The following is a 20349-nucleotide window of genomic DNA, read 5'->3' as shown; positions in this document are numbered from 1 at the left end:
TGCCTTCCGCATCATGCCAGCATCTAAACATCGGCTGTTAACGGTAGCTCTTTTTATGCTAAGTCAAAGATAGTAAGAAACGCTGGTTGTGATAATATATTACTAGACAGTGCTTCCGCATACGGTTCAAACGCGTTGTTTATTTCAGCTATCCGTGAGAGATGAGTTGCTGTCATGGGTCTGAGCCCCAGGAGGTCCGGCCTGGTACAGCGCGGATCCTGGTGACTGAGCTCAGTGGTTCAGGCTACATCAACCCAACTCCTGCCTCTAAACCCTGGGAGGACTCTCAAGAAGCAGTGGAGTTTTACCTCTCTCCAGAGAAACTGGTAAGTTCGTGGAAGTCCCTAAAAAACACAGGCAGTGTATATATATATATATATATATATATATATCCCAGTGATGCAGTCTGTTTGTTTTGCCTTTTTGTCTTTCATATGGTTTGTATCTGTTCATATTATTTGGGATATCCAAAAAAATCTAAGCTAAAACATCGGTAACTGGACTTGTGGTATTTTCTTGAAGATATTTTGCCACACTTCTAAGTAGCTTTTACAATATATATATAACATGACCTGAATTGCTGAGTGCATATTTGGCATATCTCTTAATTTGTAGTGCATTTACCTAGCTTAATTTTCTGTGAACACTGGGGTTGTGGAATAGTGCTGCACATGTAAATATTTAGATAAGGTTTGACATCTACTGTATGCGTCTTGTCTGCGATATTATCTATTGAAATATTTCTCATAGTGTCTTCTCCTATGCCCCATTAAACTGCTTTGTCATAAATAAATGTAGAAATCACTGATTGATGTTTTAAGGAGAATTATTTCTGCATCACGGTTACACGATTTGTTACATTAAAAAGTCAAAAGAATATGTTTAAGGTAACTGCTGAGTGTTGAAACAATGTCGAGTAAAGACACAATCAAGTTCATTATGACAGTACAGGTCAGCTGATATACTGTTAATTTCCGTCCCCTTCAGGAATCCCTGTGTGGAACTCGGGACCTCTCTCATGTGACCTCGCTGGAGGTCTGCGTAGATACCCAAGAAAACTCACTGGGCAACTTTGGTAAGATATACAGTATTGTACAGTACATCAAGGCACTTACAGTATATCGTGGTCTAATATTTAAGTACAACATTCATATACAGAGCTCACGTTTTGTCGTTGGCATTGCTTTTACAGTTTGTAATGTTTTTATGCCACCAAGGCTGCAAGCTCGGTCATTTGTACTACATATTTAACTTAAAATGACATAAATCACATGTATTGTGACAGGTGTACCACCGAGCGTGCGAGATGACTGAGCTGATAATGGCGAAGGAATATTTTGACTATATCCATCATCGTCTTCAGAAAAACTTAGATTGCACAATGAGTCCTAGCATGACCTGAGCACTGTCTGTACACGTGTGAGTCATTCCCGGAGTGCCATAGTCAGTATGCTATTTAAACTAACTGAGGCCGAGCATCTGATTAAATTAATCTGTAAATTAAGCAAGCGACTAGACAGAAACTCAATTAAAATGATCGCCCCCGTGTTACATGAAAGAGAGAGAAATGGCTTTGTTTATCTGATCGTCTTGTAGGTGCCTACTTGCCCAGGTTAGTGCAGCTCAAAATGAACAACAGCGTGATTATGTCAGTGAGGTAAGTTACGTAACAGGTATACCTCTTTCTTGTTTTTTTCCTCGTGTGTATGCCTCAGAAGCAGATTCCCTCATGGAATATTACAGATAAAGAATAAGTGAAACCTGTGGCTGAACAAAACTGTACTTGTACTATTGATGTATGTTTCTTGTCACTGTATGACTTCATATATGTTAAGTAACGGTGAAGCACACCCATGTCCTTCCTTAAAGAGAACTGTAATTTGATCCAGGGTAGAGATGGGGAAAGAGGCTCTGGCGTTGGACACCATAAAAAGACAGTGCTTTGGGGCATGGGGATGTGTACCTTAAAATAATTGTAGCATGGTTGCAGGTGCAGGTCTCTGCTCTGCTTCAGCCAAAGTTTTCCAGCGGGGGCTTAAATACCGTACATATGCACGGAAGATGCATGTTGTAGCTTGTAAACCAGATACCAGCATACATGATGTTCAGTAGAGTCTTAGAGATAGATGCGTGTGGAGAACAGGTTCGACCACCCGCCCCACAATTGGACACAGTTTTGGCCATATCAGTTTTCAAATTGAACAGAAAAAAAATGAATGGATATATCTGCGGTTTCCCCCAGATTATATCCTACCACAGCTGTCAAAAGTGAACAGAAGAAAAGCTTCAGAATGAATGGAACACATGCACAGACGCACAATGTACATTGTCCTTATGAAAGGACAGGTGGTAAATGTTGCAAGAGAAACTGCTGAGGGATAATCAAGTACTAAGAGAATGACAGTGAGCTGTCTGCCCCACCCTGAGAGCAGCAGAGCAGACCCAGCCGGACGTGCACTGCCTCTGATAGCATTTCCTGCTCTGGGCTGTGGGAGCTGGAGTGGAGAGGGTGTTACTGGGTTGCAGATACACCGACTGAGCCTCTTTTGGAAGGGTCCGAGCCAGGGTGTGCTGTAGAGGCAAGTGGGAGTCAGAAGAACTGACTGCACTTAGGGAAGACAAAGAGGCTGCAATGGCCAAGAGTCAGGATAGCCATTTCCCATGATTCAGTGTGTTGTGTAACTCTCTTCACGGCCTATAAATCAAGTTTGTGCTATTTTGTCTCCTTAGAGACGTAGGAACCACCCTATCCCACCTGCAGGTGCTGTGGCTGTCTCGCTGTTACCTACAAGACCTAGATGGCATTTCTACTTTCTCCTCTCTTAAGGTAGATCTTTTTAGATTACAGGTGGCTCAGCAAACAAATAAATCAATCCCTGGACAAGTTTCTCTAACATAAATTCCACAGTGATTCACTAGTGACCCAGTTTACAGAAGGCATGCACATTTATACAGTAAATTGCAAAAATGTTATACAATATAATACAAATCAGTTAGAGCTCTGATTTAAAGAGTCCAGTGACTGTGACACATGTAAAATACCACATCTGGCATTTTCTCTATCTATTTGCTATTTATTGTCAATTTCCTGGCTCTCTACACCATCTGTATTTTCCGTCCCCTTTTCTCAGGAGCTGTACGTGGCCTATAACAATGTGTCAGAACTTAGCCCAGTTGGCATGCTGGAAAACCTGGAGCTGTTAGACCTGGAAGGGAATGATGTGGATGACCTAGTCCAGGTTCAGTATCTGGGTTTGTGCAGCAAACTCCAGACACTTACCCTGGAGGGAAACCCCGTGTGTCTACGCCCAAACCGAACTTCCACAGAGGTAAGGCACACATTATATTTAAGTGCAATTGTTAGCTTTTATTTCACCAGATCAATCTACCCCTTCTTGTCAAAATCTCTTTTTGTCCTGAGACACAGATATATAATCATTGTTTAAGTGGGATTGTAGTGGAATCAGTAAGCAAGTGTGCCGTCACGGTACATCTTTCCTTTTTGCATTAACATACTTTGAGCACAACATTTGAAATGCTTAAAATAATGGATGAGTGCAACTTGAAGCAACCACTACCGAGTGTTGCGAGGCTCAGAGGGACAGCAGTTTGGCAAGAGATAAAAACAAAACAGAGAACGGTTGGAGCTGAATAAAGCTTGAGCAAGGAGCTGGGCAGAGTTCCTGGAAAGGAAGTGTTGTATTCAGATGATGTTGTAAAGCGCCAACTTGCAAATGCAACTTGTGGTTCTGACCATTCAGTAGTATCTCCTGCGTAAGCAGGCACACATGTCTTTGTCTGATCATCCCAAAAATGTAAACAGCGTGTGTGCTGCTTAAGTATCAGAGTGTCAGTGTGATCCCACCACTGCATATGTTGATCGTCAACACTATAGGCAGTAATCTTGGAGAGCAGGAGACATCAATAATCAAACGTATGCATAACTGACACATTCTTCTATGGAGACATCATGACACCAACATAATGTGTTATTATTACATTACAGTGCATACTTGAGCCCTCTGAAAACTAGCCAATGCATTATTAATTCGATGTAAATGTCCGGTGCGTAAAGCAGCTTACCATGGGCCAGTACAGAGAGTGAAGCCGGGTACACGGTAGAAGCTGCATTTCCACCACAGTGAGCTGTGAGTTTTTTGGGCCACTGTGAATGTGTTTATTTACACCCACCAGCAGAGCATTAATTAGGAAACTGGGGCAATGAAGGGAGATGCTGAGCTGAATATGCATTAGGCCTGCGCTTTGTAGTGACTGAGGGGTTCTAGGATATGCTCTCTTGCCAAACTATCACTCCTCTAGCTCTCTGCCTTTCCATCACACACACATCCGCTCACTTCCTCTCACTTAGACCTCATTCTCCTCCTCTTTTCTCTTTTGTTTCCCCCTTTGCCAGCCTCTCACTCTCTTTTTCATTCACTGCATCTGCGAGGTTTGGTGAAGGCCAGGAGCGCCGAGCTCTAATTTGATCGCTTAGTAGCACAACGATTTGCAGATTTCTCTCTGCTCTTAGTCGCTCTCTGAGCTGATAAAAGATCGGACCTCAGTGCAAGACTTTGGAAGAATTAATTGTTAACCTGCAGCTTTGTATGCTTTACGTTACCAGCAGTTTACAGCCTACAGATTTAAACCAAATGCAACATCTTGATGCGTAGCTAACACGCATCATTTTAATTTGATGCACCGTCCTACCTTTGGAATGTATATCACCAGTACAAACCAGCACTTTAACCAGAACTCAAAATGCTGACATTAGAATGACGTCACATCTCCTTTACAACATATCCTGTTTTTTAACATCTTGGACCTGCAATACAATGCATGCCTTTGTAAAAAGGAACGCAGTATCATTTAGATTAGAAATGCATTGATCTGGTATTGCGAATATATCTACACCAAGCACAATTACATGTAGTAGAAGTTGAAGTTTGCTTACTAAATTCATATTCAATGAGAGTTTTCATAAAAAGACAATATTTCCAAATCAATACATGTGTCACGCCATAGGCCACTAGTATGATGGCCTATCTATCTTTCTATACTCCATACATTTTCTTGTTTAAATGTCAGTGTGTGAACATATTTGGAAAGGATCCCACTACGCACAGATCAGGCATAACATTAAAACCACCTTCCTAATATTGTGTAGGTCTCCCTTGTGTCTCCAAAACAGTTCTGACTCATGAGAGAATGGACATGGGTCTTCTGACGGGGGTCCTGTGGTGTCTGGTAACAGAATGTTGTTAGTGGGGGTCTTTTGGTCCTGTGGGTTGAGGGGAGCGGCCTCTGTGGATCAGGCTTGTTCCAGTGCGTCACGCAGTTACTTGATCAGTTTGGGAACACTTTGCTTTTTTTTTAGTTGTTCCTAAACCGTTCTTGTGTGTGTCTGTGTCAGGCTGCATCCTGCTTCGGATCAAAGAGTGTCATTGCTATGGGGTGGGGGTGCCTAGTCTGGTCTAGGTGGGTGGCACATGTCTAAGTAACATCCACACATATGCCAGGTTCAAAAGTTTCTCAGCAGAACATTGCATTGTCACAAGATGGTCAGTGTTATTTACTTCTCCTATCAGTGGTCATAATGTTGTGCCTGATCAGCATATTTTAAAAACATTTATGAATATGAATTCACTCTGTCTTTCTTGTTTCATATCTTCTAACCAGATGCCAGACTATAGTTACCGGGCAGCAGTGAGGGAGTTGATCCCTCAGCTGCGTTACCTTGATGATGTAAAGGTGGAGGAGGACAGGCTGAGCTGCTGTAACTCCATGGGAGAAGACTGGGACATTCTCCGAAACTGCATTAGAGATTGCAACTCCTCTCAGGCTACTAATAATGATGGTGTGTGTGTGTGTGTGTGTGTGTGTGTGTGTGTGTGTGTGTGTGTGTGTGTGTGTGTTGTTGAAGTCAGTCAGCACAGTCCAGTTAATTACAAACGTACAGTATGTTTAATATGTATCTTTTTTTTTTGTCTTTGTAGAGGAGACAACACGTCCCTCCAGCAGACATAGCTCTGCCAGCCGCCCTTCCTCGAGCCTCTCCTTTGTCGGGTCCATGTCATCAGCAGGCTCCAGACCAAAAACCGGCTCCAGACCCATGTCAGCGACCAGACCCGGAGTTCTCTCCCCTCCTGGATCCAGACCTGGTTCTGCAGACTCAGATCTAGCAGCAGTGGAAGAAGAAACCAGTGTTCTGACGCATGGTTAGGCTCTCTGGACAAAAGGCTGAGCTAGACATTTTATTTAATTTTATTGCCATTTTAGATTTATTTTGATTAGCATTGCCCTGTACAGATAAACGATCCCAAAGGCAATCTTTACTCAACAGTGCCACCAAGGGGATTTAATTGTGTTATTAAACACTGACACTTTGATTCACTGAAATCTGTCTGCTCATTTTTGAAGGCGCTGGCAAGATCCTGTTCTGTGGAAACCCAGTCCAGGCTATTCGAGCAAGGCGAGAAAAGATGAGGGTGAGTGACTGCAGCGTCACTGCAGTTCAGTGAAAAAACAAACATACATTTTGCTCTTTGAAAACATCTCAATAAATCCCTTATCGGATTCATCCCCACCAGTATATCATTCCTGGCATGTTGTTTCCCATGCTGTAGAGTCTTTAATGTCAACTAAGAGGAACAACGAGTTTTATGGGTTTTGACAGACTATAATGGATGCCTGGCACCAGCAGCTCATCTCTTTAATGTCATGCCGGTATAAACAGAAGCAGCCAATTATTAACAAGAGGACAGAAACCCGAGAGGACAGGCACAGGGAGGGGAGGGGAGGACGTAAGTGATAGAGATGTGTGAAAAGAAGTGTCAGAAGGACTTGACAGATGTGGTTCCCATTGCTAATATCATGCGATCTTTCTTACTGGGAAATATATACACCCCTCTGCCAATACTCTCTGTCATCCTCCTGCCTTTCCTGCATGTTCAGTCTGTCTGCCTTGATGCTTCTCTGTCTTACCATCACAACAAGTCTATTTATAATTGATGTACTCGGCTCCTAGGTCTGTATCTCTCTGTTGTGTGTCCTAACTTCCTCTCCTACCTCCGCCTCTTGTTCGATCTCCCCCTCTTCTGTCTCATAGACAGCCCCGACCAGATCTAGTTTGACGCCTCGTGACCTGCCCATCCACGTACCAGAACACACCTACGACCTCGAGGAGCCCGATATTCGGGAACGCGTAAACGTGTTTGCCGAGCTTAGAGCTTGGAGGGAGCAGCATAGCAGGTACTGAATGCCCATTTTTCACTCTCTTAAGCTCTAACCATGGTAAAATGTAATAAATCTAAGAAAAGCTAAAGTTGAAACAACAAGACAATCAGTTTTGATGGTTGATTGCACTTAAAATACATGTTATTCAACCTTCCCTCTGCTTTTACAGAAATTAAATCTTGCGACGTTATTTTTCAGTCGTCTTCAAGCCATAGAGAAAGAAAGGGCACCACAGGTCCTGGCCATTCAGCATGGTGAAGAAGAAGAGGCGGATGGTGAGGAGGAAGAAGGTTTTGGTGGTATAAGGAGTGGCAGTAGTGATGAAGAACATTGTGGCAGCCTAGATACTACCTCACCACATTCTGCTCTCCAGTCTCTATCGCCAGGTAATCTGCTCACTGACTGAGCATAGTTTAATTAAAGATTATCAACTGTCTTGCAGCAAAGGCAGTGTCTGATGCCCTAATAACGCCTACACAACAAACTTTCAGGCGTTGATTTTGTTGTTGTTGTTTTCAGACCACAGAGAAGTCTTATCTCCCGACATGAGCCTGTCCCCAGAGGCCACCGTGTCCCCTTCACCCCCCCTCGGTGCCACTGCTGGTGCTGTCAGTCGTAAGCTACCAGTGATCCGTGCGCGTAGGCTTCGCCTGAGCCAGGCCAGCACACAACATGATTCCAGGAGAGACCGGTGTAGCTCTCAAACGGGTTTAACCTCAGGAGATATGAATATGTCTCCATTGCACACTTCTGCACGCGTACCCCACCCACCTTCAACACGTACCCTGGGGGAAGGAGTCATAGATTCATGGTATGGCAAGATTGAAAAATATTCTATACACAAATGTGTGCAGTAACCCGTAATAGATTTGTTAAAGTTTGCATATTGTGGGTATAGTTTAAAATGTATGCCTTAATTTGAAAATGTTATGCATTTTAAAGACATACTGAATGAATTTAAAAAAGATTTTAAGATAGCGAAAAAACATAATCACTTTGGAATTATATTTCCATAGTGATTTGTGTATTTTTACAATTTAAATGAACAATGTTTTAGATAAACTTTATGTTTATATGTTGGAGGCCTCAACAGAAGTTCCCTCTCTTTCAGCGTGGAGAGGGATTTATCCGGCGTGCAGTCAGGCCACGAGCATAAGATGTCAAAAAAACTCGAGAGATCAGCGATTACTCGGCCTCACACAGCCATGGCGGCTCTGCAAAAACATCACCAGCACCACATGCTCCAGCCCTGCAGAGGGAGCTCACACCCAGATTGACCGCACTTGCACGGAGCTGCATGACTTGTGTGACTGTGCCACTGAAGGAGCCCGTTCCCCTTATTTGACTCATCACTCAGTCATGACTCATCATTCACACTCTGCTTGCTTGTATTTTTAGATGTGCTCTCTCTTTTTTTTCTGGGGGTTATTGAAAGTATACTTGGTGGGACTTACCAGCACACCGGGGAACTCATTGCTGACAGGGCATTAAAAATGAGTAGTTGCTGGACTTTTTCTGTACTGAGATAATCCTTCTAACTCAGCAGGGTTGCCTTTTTACCCTTTAACTATTAAAAAGCAAGCTGCAGTGATTTTCAGGATCTCTGTGGTGTAACACTGTCATATTGTCACTTGAGGGCACTGTGTGAAAACATTCAATCAGAACCGCAATCATTAAAACTCACCACCTTGAACCGCTAGATTCAACCTCTTCCTTTTTGCGTCACCTGTTTTGCCACATATACTGTAAAAGTTAGATCAATGAGTATGATATACTATATACATTTACATTCATAAAGGCTCCAGCAGTCGTGCCGCGCACACTGCTAACCCAAGGGGAAATGTTTTCCAGTGTGTTGCTGATACATAGCACGAGTAATGGAGTGGAACAAATCAAGTCCATTTAGAGTTTATGTGTTCTAACTGTGACATATCGCATTGTTTTCCAAGAGCGATGGGAAATTACCCATCCATTTCACTGTGAAGGACGATCTGAGACTCATTTGTGCTGAGACACACTTGGGACTCACAGTACTATATTTGGCTAGATGAGGGCCAGAAAGGCAGCCGCATCTAATACCTAGTCAGGGTTAGGGTTATAGTTTGTATAGTTCGTCTCGAAGCATCGATGCTCCCAAACTTTCCTAATCTTTTGAAGGAATACCTGACTCCGAAACACACACACACTTTAGAAAGCGCCTCACCACTGTGCGGGATTAGGATGCTAGACATTGGAATGTGTGAACTGTTTATACACGTAAATGCCCATAGTTACTCAACTGCTAGACAGCTCTTATGTAACGGGCATTTCTTATCTTCCATTAGCACTTTCCATCGAGTTACTGCACCACCTTCCACCATCTTCTCGCACGGTTGCTTCATCTGTGTGATTGCTTCGTTTTCCTATCAGCTTGTGTCGATGTGTTACTTTTCAAGACGCAGCTGGAGGAGAATGGAATGAAAGGAGAGGCCTGTTTTGGCGGGAAAGTAGGGTGGCTTCTACCTACTCTTTTTGAATTGTCTTGTAATTTCTCTGGAAGGGATTATAGTCACATCTGGTTCAGACGGGGGGGGGGGGGGGGGGGGCTAATCTGGTTTGTGAGAAGCTTTTTTACACTTTCCAGTTATCACCAGATGATGAAACATGTAGTTTTTTTTTAATCTGTTGTTTTGTGATGGTGAATATTGTGAAACAAGATGAATAGTGGATTATAAAGTAAAACAAATTTCAATAAGTTTACCAAAAGTCCTTTTGCCTGGCTCTTTCATCTGATATAACCCCACTGGATCGTTAGTTTGCCAAGAAAATGTCACTTTCTGTCACAAATACATACACATACAAGGGTCGAAAACATCTCTGTCACACTGAAGTGGAGAAAACTGTCAGCACATGACATGAAAGCTATCAAAATAGATCCCGAATGTGGTTGATGAGAAATTTTTCGTCAGGCGTTTGTAGTTCCACTCCTCAAAGCACATTCAAAGCTTCGCCGTCTTGTTCTAACGGCGGCAAACAAGGATGGGTAAAAATTAATTACAGGGGAACACATTATGAACACGTTTTGAGCTTTGAACTAGTTTCATTTATTGCCAAATTGTCATCTTGTTTTGACTTGAGACCGGTTACTTTTTCCAATCAGGCTTCGCAACTGGAAATACCAACTGTATGAGTCCGGGCAAGCCCAGGAGACGCTGTTCGTACAGTACCGCAGGATGCTCCTGGAGGGAACATTCCATTCACTGCGAGGTATTTAGGCATCATAACTCATTTCCTGGTGACACCTTTACAACCAAATGCATGCATGCGGTCCATAATAGTAAACAAAAGGCATGAAAAGAGATTGTGTCTCGCATTAGGTAATGCATCTACTGTACATGCCAAGTAATGCATTTAATACACACCTATCATTGTCACTGTGTCAATATAAATTACATGGCGTTCCGTTAATGTTGACGTTCATAAGGTCAAGTCCATCACCAGCTCTGAGTGAGTGTTGGCATATTTAACTAAAGACGCTAAAAACTGTGTGCACTTTCACATAAACCGGTGAAAATAATAAAAATGCATCTTTATGTTGGATGGAAAAGATCCAACATAAAGATAGGACAGCAATAATATCCTAAGGCGGTAATGCGAAATTGGTGTAGTGGAGCTAATACTGCATTTTCTGCTCCTTCTCCTTCAAGGTCATGTGTTCAGTAGCTATGAGCAGCAACCAGCGAAGGGGATTACCTTCCCCTAAAGAGGAAGAGAAGTCATGCTGGGAGGGTGGGGATAGAAAGATGTTTTCTGAACTACTTACGTTAAACGCCTCAACTTCAAGCCACACTGTTGTTATGTATTTAAAGTCGAGAACGTGTTCAATGATCTATTGCGATGAAAGAAATCTAGTTTTAGCCTTTGTGGTGTCGTTTTAGTTGTTTAGTAGCTTCAGAAAATCTTGTTTTAGAGCAGTGACTGTGCTTTGTGGAAAAAATACCAAGTTTATTTTAGTGTTGGTTAAGTCACTCCTCACATATGATTTAATGGCAAGAGTAAGTAAGTGTTGGCTCAGAATGGAAGTCAAACGTTTGAAGCAGCAGTCACTGAGAATTGTATTGTTTGACAAGACTTAGTACATGATTTTGTTTTCATAAAATGTGTCTTGAAATATTTAATATATGCATTTTTTTAAAAGCTTGTGACAAAACCTATCTGAGATCAGTCAACACAATGGGGTTTTCCCTTGCTTTTGTTCATGAAACAGTATAAGCTTGAGTTTTTCGTGTGATAAAAGGTTATTGCAGAAGCAATTAACCACCTTCCGCTCCTAACATTTCCTCCTCATTAAAGCTGAAGCACATGCTGTGACATGAACGGTATTTTGTCAGAAAGCACTGTCTCCTCGTGGCCTGTAGGAAGGACGTCGACGGTCTCAGTCTCAGATAAAATCAGATTTAGTCTGGAAAGCCCAAGAGAGGGGGGAAAGTGTAATCTCTGTGGATTCCAGCTCATTAAAAAATTATATTTAGTTACATTTCTATTAAATAACCCAGATGGCCCTCTACTGCCGTCTCATTTGATTTTCTTTGAACAGAAAAGCTTCACTGTTGTCATATTTTTGGAATGAAATCAAGCTTTCTGCTTCCTTAACTCAGGTTAACTACCTCCTTATCATAATAAGAAACAACCCAGTCTCCAAATGCACGTTACTGTTTACGGTTGTCATGAACACAATCCTCGGCTGTTCCTCAGAAACTGTCAGTATTGCTGTGTGATTAGTCTTGTCTCTGGTATTTTGTTTAAGCACGCATGGACACACAGGTCTTTCGACATGTACTGTATCTGTACAGTTCACTTGCCAGCTCATTAGGTACAATAGTGAAAAGGAATGCATTCAAGGAAAACAGTCCTGCATTAAACCATAGCTTCACAAAGGTTATGGTAGTCAGTTTTTGTTTAAAATAAATGCAACGAGGTGTTCATTTTGGAGAATGCAGTGTGTAGTGTTCTGTGTCGTTTGTTTCTATAATTTTGACAATCCAGTTTGAGGGTTTGTCTAAATAACAGTAACACAGGTCAACAACACTACAAATTACATCCTCCAGAATGATCATGCGGTTGAATTACCACCTTTCTTTTGCTGTTTCAACCTAAACTGAACGATATAATGCATTTGTTTCCTCTAGTGTACCTTATGTTGTGGCAAGTTAGTGTGTTTTTCATTCTTTCACGCTTATTTGCGCAGTTGACACCTTTATTTTGAAATGTAGTGACCGGAAGCTGTTCTGTTTGTATTTCCGGTATGTCTCGCTTGACGTTAGCGGACTTTTGACTACGGGGGAGTAGACACAGGCAATGAAACGGTCAGCCGTGCTCAGCCGAACAGAGGTCGACAACTAAAGCAGCGGTAAGTTATTTTAACTCTATTCTTTATTTATTTTTTAATTTTTTGTTTGTTGTTGTTTTTGAGTGTTGTGATATTAAAACGGGTTTGAACACTGGCAAAGGATGCAACAAGTGGCGGTAAGTGAGCTCAGATCACCTGCACGGTGGTGATGACAGGCTAACGATAAACAGAGAAACTTACTGACACTTTTATGTTGCTAAGATGCTATTAAGTTAATGGGAGAGTGTACGGTTTTATTGTATAGTTTTCTGTGTTATGCTAATGCTTTTATCATTAAATAATGATTACTCACTTGGTCACTTCAGCGCCTGCATGAGTCGGTCGGAAATTCAGTTAAGGCTCTGCTAACGTAAACTCAGTTAAGTTATCGCCACAATACCTTATATGCTAGGTTATGTTTTAAAATGTCAAGCTCGTGCTGGTTTTAGTGATAATGACAATTCATCATGATGTCAACAACAATGCCGCAAATACAAGACGTCGTGTCTGGTCTCGTTTCTATGTGCACCACCGTTATAGTTGTCAACGAGTATCCATGGTGATAGCTACAGAGAAAACCTGCGTTGTACCTTTATGTATACATTGTAGGTAATTGTTATATTCACTTTCCAGAACATAAGGTGCACCAGTGAAAACAAATGCATGTTGAAATCTCGAAAGAAATGTGGCAATTCAAGTGTAGGATCATGAATGTGGTTTGTGGTGTGGTCAAACTGTGCTGAATTACACACAATAATAGGAAGATTTGTATATATAACAACAAACCCAGCTAAATCAACACTTCTTAAACAAATGCTGAATACCATAACCTTCATAAAGGTAAGATATAGAGCACGGCTATTATATTAGAAAGCATTATTTTTTTCTGGTATACTTAATGAGCTATTTGGTGGCAGGTTAGTCAGAATGACTCAGCTGGTACTGGGATTGTTTTTTAGGTCATGTCTTTTTTCTCACTTATACTTTTTTAATAACTTTTATAAAATGGAGAAAAAAGAAAGATAATACTTCTAAAACTACCGTTTGACCAAGGCCTTGCACATTAGAGGACAGACAAAAATATTCAGGCACATAGCAGGATAGAGACCAAAATACAACTTTAGTTAGTAAATATAAAAACAAATAGGAATTAAATAAAATAGAGCAAGATAAAAACATACAACAATGTGTTAAGTAACTGAAATATTAAGAATAAGTGAGCAAAGTCCTTCGAAAACAAGAAATCAATCATCATTATCGGCTGACGTTCCACCTAAATACTTTGATAGGCCCAATCAGAATAATCACCAGATAATTCCCCAAAACCGCGTCCAGCTCCAGATACATGTTCTGTTTTGTGACGTCCTGACCGCTGGATCGGAGCCCCCGGAGAAAGTCTCGCCAACTGGCCTCTTGCATGAACATCTATCGGAGCTTATCTGAGCCAGTTGTCCCTCAAAGTGGACAGATATTTGTTGTTTTTGATCAGAAGCATCACGAGTCTACCTCTGAGCACCGTGACCAAGTGGAGATAGAAGAAGCTTAAACCAGGCTTCTTGTTGTCTCCAATCAGAATTGCAGAACAGCAAAGTTTTTCTCTATCAGCGACTGGGATTTATTCACCTTTATTCGTCTAAATAGCTTCATGTAGAAACTGATTGACATCAAAGTTCTTGCTTCATCTCTACCCACTTTTATGTGTTTCCCCTTATGTGCCACACATGTTTTGAATGCACAGACATAAAGAGGTAGTGTATGCCACTTTGTTTACCTGCTGGCTTACCTCTTCCTATTCTTGTTGTATTGTACTTCCTCCACTTCTTATCTGTTATTTGTACCTCGTCATTCCTACTTCCTTCTTTTTAATGTCATGTTTGTTTCTTCCTTTTTCTGTATGTTTCCCACTTCACTGATTTACCCAAAGTGAATCGTTCAAACTTGTGAATTGCAGTTATGGACTAAGAATTTCATACATATTCTATATACTGTACGTTTTGAAAATATGGAAACCACATTGGTTTTCCAAGTATGGTTATCTTCCCAGATATGTAAATATTTGTGGAGACAATATTTGGTGGAATTTATCAGGTAATGTTGGCATGAGGAACTTTTTATGAGGCTGATGCTGTTGAGCATCTTTGTTTGGGGCATCCTCAGTAAAAAAAACACATTCAGTCCACACACGCAATCGGTATCACTGCAACACCAATCACCTTCTCACCCCTTAATTCCACTTAATTAGCTCTCAGGAGCACACATACTTGTTAGATACTCGATAACTGAGCCTTTAATATAGCATCCAGATCTGCTTTTTAAAGTCATGATCCTCACATGACTGTCAGCGATGAAATTATACATAATCATCTGACGTGAACTGCAGTAAAAGACAGTTATATTTAGACTACCACTTGCCTTGTAATTATCGAGTATTGAATCTTATGTTTGACTTAGCGTCATGTAGCAGTGTAAATATAGCTGCATAGGCTTGCTTTTGACCTGTGTTTTTGGTTTAATATTATAGATTGTATTAAGTAGAAGAGCTTGGCAAGTGCACTGTAAGGAACAAAGCAGAGCAGTTTTGCAGTCTGTGATGTATTGTCCCTCCAACTTGTGAAATGGATTCTGGTGTCATTTTATGATTAGGCCTAATCTCCAGGGTTCCATGTTCCATCCGCAAGAATATCCCAAAAATCTGCGGTAAGCCTGCAGCCACAATGTGCCTGTTATCTATTGACAAGCTGATGCAGGATTGTTAAGCCTCAGGTAGTCCTCTCCATTACCCCTTTTTAAAACAAATTCAAAGATGGAGGCTTAGATATGTCAATGCTGCCCATGCTTTGTATTCTCTGCTTTGTCGCCTTCTTTTGCCGAGGCCCATTGCTGCTGTTCTCTCACAATTTATGCTGTAGAGAGGTAATTGGGCCCCTTTTCACTCGGTAGACGCTTTTTTTTCCTGAGATTGAGACCTGCCTGCCATAGCTGAAGCTGGGTAATTTAGTGGCGCTGAGGTGATGTACTACAAGGCAGATGATTGTGTTCAAGTGTCCAATATATTGCTGAGAAAGTGATAGATGTGTGATTTCAGCCTCAGTAATAAACCGTCTGCATTCGAAGGCTGCATTGTCTCATTGTTTTGCAGGGAATTTATACTGGAAAGTCTCACTATAATTTTGTTTACTACCCTGGGCACATGAGGGACTGCATACTAATAACTGCACATTCGTGAGGAATTTTGATCTCGGAAATTCATGTTTAGTACAGGAACTTTGCCCACTTATACCAATATAAGAAAATAGATCATTTCCATTGTTGTGTCCATGTTAAACATGCAGGGTAAAATGACTGGATTTTGGATTAGGAACTGTTAAACTGCAGTTTAAGCTGTGAGATAACACTAACCTTCAGAGTAGTGGTTCTCCCACTAAGGATGTTCAGCTCAGGTTGGGATAAGAAAATCATTTCTGCAAATGCATTTTTTCAGTTTTTTTCTTCAGCCATCAGCTGATAATGGATCAGATGAATCAACTTGAAAGGGGAATTCTGCATCAGTGGTTTTTGCAGCTGATATAGCTCTGCTGGCTTCGCTTGTGTCTGACATCTGCTGTGCTCTGGGGTTGTTTGTAGGTGGGTGTGTGGAGTATTTGGGCTGACGGCCACCCACTCCAAGTCTGGAACCATGGTAGCCTCATGGGAAACAACAGATTGACTCCTTTAAATAGGAGGGATCTAAAGATGACTGTCATTAATTGACAGTGATACAGACGTCACATTACTTTCACCGTTAACCTCCTGAACAGTAGTTTTCCTGCATGTACGGGCTTGGGTTTGCACTGCACTGGCCGCTTTCTTCATGCACACTCATTTCAGCGTTAAATGTGGTGATTCATAGAGTCTGTCTTTCATCAGTCAAAATTGACAAAATGTCTGCGTGGTACTTTAAACATTCTGGATACAGCTCTCACTCCAGCCGTCCTCTCTGACCGATCAGAAAACAGCATTTATAATAGCACAACTGCTATTTGCACTGCGCTGAGATAACACTGCTTTGGCTATGTCGCAACTTATCCATCTGGTTTGTTAAACTGTAAATCCACACTCCAGTATCACCTTGGTCTGCTGCGTTAGCAATTGCAAAACTGAATGAGATGCCATGTGGCGAGAAGTTAATAGTCTGTTGATATGTACTGTATAACTTGGATATATCAAAAGCAAATCCCCTAACATTCTTTAGCAACTAGCATCCCAGAAGCCCTTCTCCAAATATAAAATGATTCACTCTTTGCCTATTGCTTTGAAGCTGACAGCTGGTCGCTGGTGGATGTTGTGACAGCCCTAGGAAAAGGCTGATTTTCTGAAGTTTTTAAATGTATTTCTGTTGAGTCTGTCGGTGCACTTTATCTGTGAAGCATCAGACCAATGGCCCCAACATTGATCTCATTTAGCATATACGGGTATCTTAAAAATTATTGCTGTACTGCGCAATACCTCTCTAAACACACAGTATGTTTCTGTTCACAAGTTAGGGAAACTTCAGTAACTTAAATCGTGACGGGCAATATGAGTTGAATGCAGTGTAGGGAGTGAATTGAGTGTTTTCCACGCTCTGACTATAAATAGCTTTATTGACGTGAATAGGAAATGTTTGTGTGTGCCAGCTACTGATAGAGTTGTACCTTTACTATCCCACTGGGCTGCTCGGCTTTGTTGTTTTTAGCGTACTGAAGTAGATTGTAACCAGTCTATGGGGCTGTGAGGAAGATAAATAGTTTATTGGATGAAGTCAGATTTGCTGACCGGTCACCTGTCTCTGTAACTCAAAATGTGGACCACTTTTTGTAGTTTCTTTTCCTTCCTGTCCTTGCCTCTTTATGTATTTTTCTTTTCTTATCATCCTCTCCGCCCCTTGACACCATACTTCTTTGTTTTTTTTTCTCTTCCCTTCTCACTCAGAATATAGGGAGTGGTGTTCGGGCAGTCATGTGACTTTTTGTCTGAACACAATTGCCGGTGTTTGCCATTGGCCGGTTTTCTTTGAAAGAGCGTTGGTTTCCCGGGTGACGGGGAATGGCGGCACCACTTCACTTTTCTTTGCAGCTGCCCCCTCCCCTCTGCCTTGCCCTGAGCCGGTCTCTCTCTGTCTGTCGCTCTGTCTCTTCCCCAGGCTGCGGTGGATCAGGTAGCCTGTGAGCCGGACACACACAGACTGTGACAGTGTTGTCTCGCTCCTCCACCTCTACCTCTTCTCCTTTTTCATCGGGCAGGCAGGCAGGCAGGCATACAGACCATTAGACGTCAGGCGGTGAGTGAAACAAATGACCTTGTTTGTCGGGATTTAAGGGTTTTTCCCATTGAGTTTACACTTTTTGTTTGTTTTATAGCTGAACACATACTCGTTTTTAAGAGTGACACTGTGTAAACAAAAAACCCTCTATGGATAAGACACTGAGTAAACAGAAGATATTAAGTGTAACAGTTATTTTAAAGTTGAATATATAAGTTAGTTTTACTGTTATATATATATATATGCTCTTATAAGTTATAATAATCACCATGGTAACATTGTTTGATATGTTAGGGTTAGGGGAAGGAAAATGTTTGTTAGTATTAATACTAGTATGATCTTGAACTGTGATTACAACTAAGTTAAGTGTTTATGTCTGGGACAAATTTGATTGATTTTAGAGAGCAGACATAAACACAGACTTAGCAAGTCACACTCTACTTTAAAGGAAGTTGGCCTCATCTTTTCCATTTGGAGGCGACACCTTCCGAATAAGGAGTGCAGGTTGTTTCCTTTTAAACCCATCTCCTGCCACCTTGGATCGAAACAACCACACAACAACAGCTTATTGGAAACAATGACAAGTCTATGTGTGGGCTGGTGTTACTGTGCTCTCCCAGGACAGTCACTGTAAACATTATACTTGGAGAGATTTTGTGTGGCCTCTTGGGGTGTTGGTAGTGTTATGGGAACACATAGAAAGAGACTAGCAGCAATGTGGTGAGACGATGGAATATCAATGAGATGCAGCGAGTTGAATCGATAATAAAATCAGAAAAATAAACTTTGGCATTGTTAAATGGCCTTGTTATTTTTCAAGTTAAACTAACCTCGCAACCAAGGCAATGGCCAATAGGAACAGCTAATACAGCTGATTGACATATGATGCAAACGCAGACTTCCCCGCAAGTAAACACTGTCCACCGCTTTGGTTCATAGCACCAAATTCAACATTCTGATAGCGGGCTTGGAGCGTTTGGTGAATCCAGATGGATGACATTGGTGGTGTTTTCTTCTCAAGTAGAGAGCGGTGACTGCAAGAGGAGCTAGTTCCTACGTATCCATAAAATCAGTTTATGTTTTGTGTTATGCCAGTGTACTGACTACAGACTGCAGCCGAACATTTAACGGTTTATTACATAATACGGCATTTCAGCATCAGGCTAACAACAACAACAACAGAGGGCCTATAGGTGCACACAATTCAACAGGTGTTCCTCACAGCAGGTCTCATCCAAGCCCAAAAAACACAACATCTTGGTTGTTTCACTCTAAAACATTTGAGATGGGAAACATACAGGAGGGGTAACTGATAGGAAAGCAGAGCCCGGATTGACTAATGGTGACGAGCGACTCACTTCATATGAGGACGCGGCCTAACTCCTTAATTACAAACACAATCAAACTGCATGTTCTGCAGAATCCTCAAATGTCAAAAAATGGTGAGTTCAGCAGACGTGGATACTAGCCGGCAAACAGGTTGTCAATCATGGCTGTCGATTAGTGACCACACAGCACTTTCTAGAAACCGTCATCAACAGAGAAATAATATCCAAATGATCAACAACACACCGCCTGAATTTAGTGAGTTTGACTGTGATGACAAAATTGAGAAGTTGGAAGCAGGAAGTTTTTACAGTCAACCATTACAAACCATCACGGCATTGCCTTCAGCCATGGTAGTTGCCCCTTAATTATGCTATGGTGCTGCAAAAATCAAGCATGGTTGACTTTTTAAATGTCAAACAGAATGAACCACAAAACTGAAAAATCACATGGATATAACACGGTAAGACTGGCCAAAGTTGTTTCTCTGCTGCAATGAGAGCTGTGCAGAAGGCCTGATTATTTTTTTCATTTTCCGTCAAAGATTGAACAGCTGTGCGTGATCTCTCCTCCTCTCATCATCGCACAGACACAATAAGGGGTTGTGCTTGGGAGGTGGTGGGTTGTGTTTGAGAGCATTTTCTGGCACGGTTACCATCTTGAAGTGGTGCCCTTTGAGTGTCCCATCTTGGGCTCCACCAACCAGGTGGTTGCGTTTGTGTTTGGTTGCTGTGGTAACACTGAAAACCGGCTCCCTGTCCCTCCCTCAGGTCCACTTTATTTGATGACCCGGAGGATTCTGTACACACACACACACACACTTCTGTTTGTTGACACTTGACCCCCACGTAGACACATAAAAGATGTGTTTGTCAGTTCCAGAAATGTCTAAAGGTGATATTATTAATGCTGCTATACTAAATGTTTATAGTGGCACTTAAGTATATTTTTCTTTAGTAAGCGTGCTTCCTCTCAGACTGTACTCTGTTGACCTTAGACCACCTCAAGCAGGTGAAGATGCTGAAGTCTCATTGAAGCCCATGGGTTGTATAAACTCATTCATCAAGGCTTGTTAAGATAATTTTGCCTACTTACATTTAGTACAGGAATAGCATTTCAAGTCTATTGTTGCCGACAG

At 41.6% G+C, this 20349-nt stretch overlaps 2 protein-coding genes across 3 annotated transcripts in view; both read left to right on the top strand.

Annotated features, from left to right (window-relative positions):
* Positions 1-161: 161 nt before the first annotated feature.
* On the top strand, positions 162-9746 carry lrrc56 (leucine rich repeat containing 56; the record flags this gene model as incomplete). The annotated part of the gene is made up of 12 exons (XM_084554644.1): positions 162-326; positions 988-1075; positions 1597-1657; positions 2731-2827; positions 3132-3329; positions 5680-5857; positions 5997-6218; positions 6421-6488; positions 7109-7251; positions 7435-7622; positions 7756-8047; positions 8348-9746. 12 exons carry the CDS (start codon positions 162-164, stop codon positions 8511-8513), a joined length of 1866 nt encoding a protein of 621 aa, XP_084410770.1. The 3' UTR covers positions 8514-9746.
* Positions 9747-11659: 1913 nt separating this feature from the next.
* The window catches only part of rassf7a (Ras association domain family member 7a), a 34398-nt gene continuing 25708 nt past the window's right edge, over positions 11660-20349 (top strand). The window contains exon 1 of one of the 2 annotated variants that reach the window (XM_084555128.1): positions 11660-12625. The gene's annotated coding sequence lies outside the window, so the exon portion shown is untranslated. Of the gene's footprint in view, positions 12626-17680; positions 17904-20349 lie in introns of those variants that run through there. The other variant, XM_084555129.1, reaches the window with a different exon arrangement.

Source organism: Chelon labrosus (genome assembly GCF_963514085.1).
Source record: "Chelon labrosus genome assembly, chromosome: 11".
NCBI lineage: Eukaryota > Metazoa > Chordata > Actinopteri > Mugiliformes > Mugilidae > Chelon > Chelon labrosus.
The sequence above is the reverse complement of the archived record's forward strand: the minus strand, read 5'-3'. Positions and strand labels throughout refer to the sequence as shown.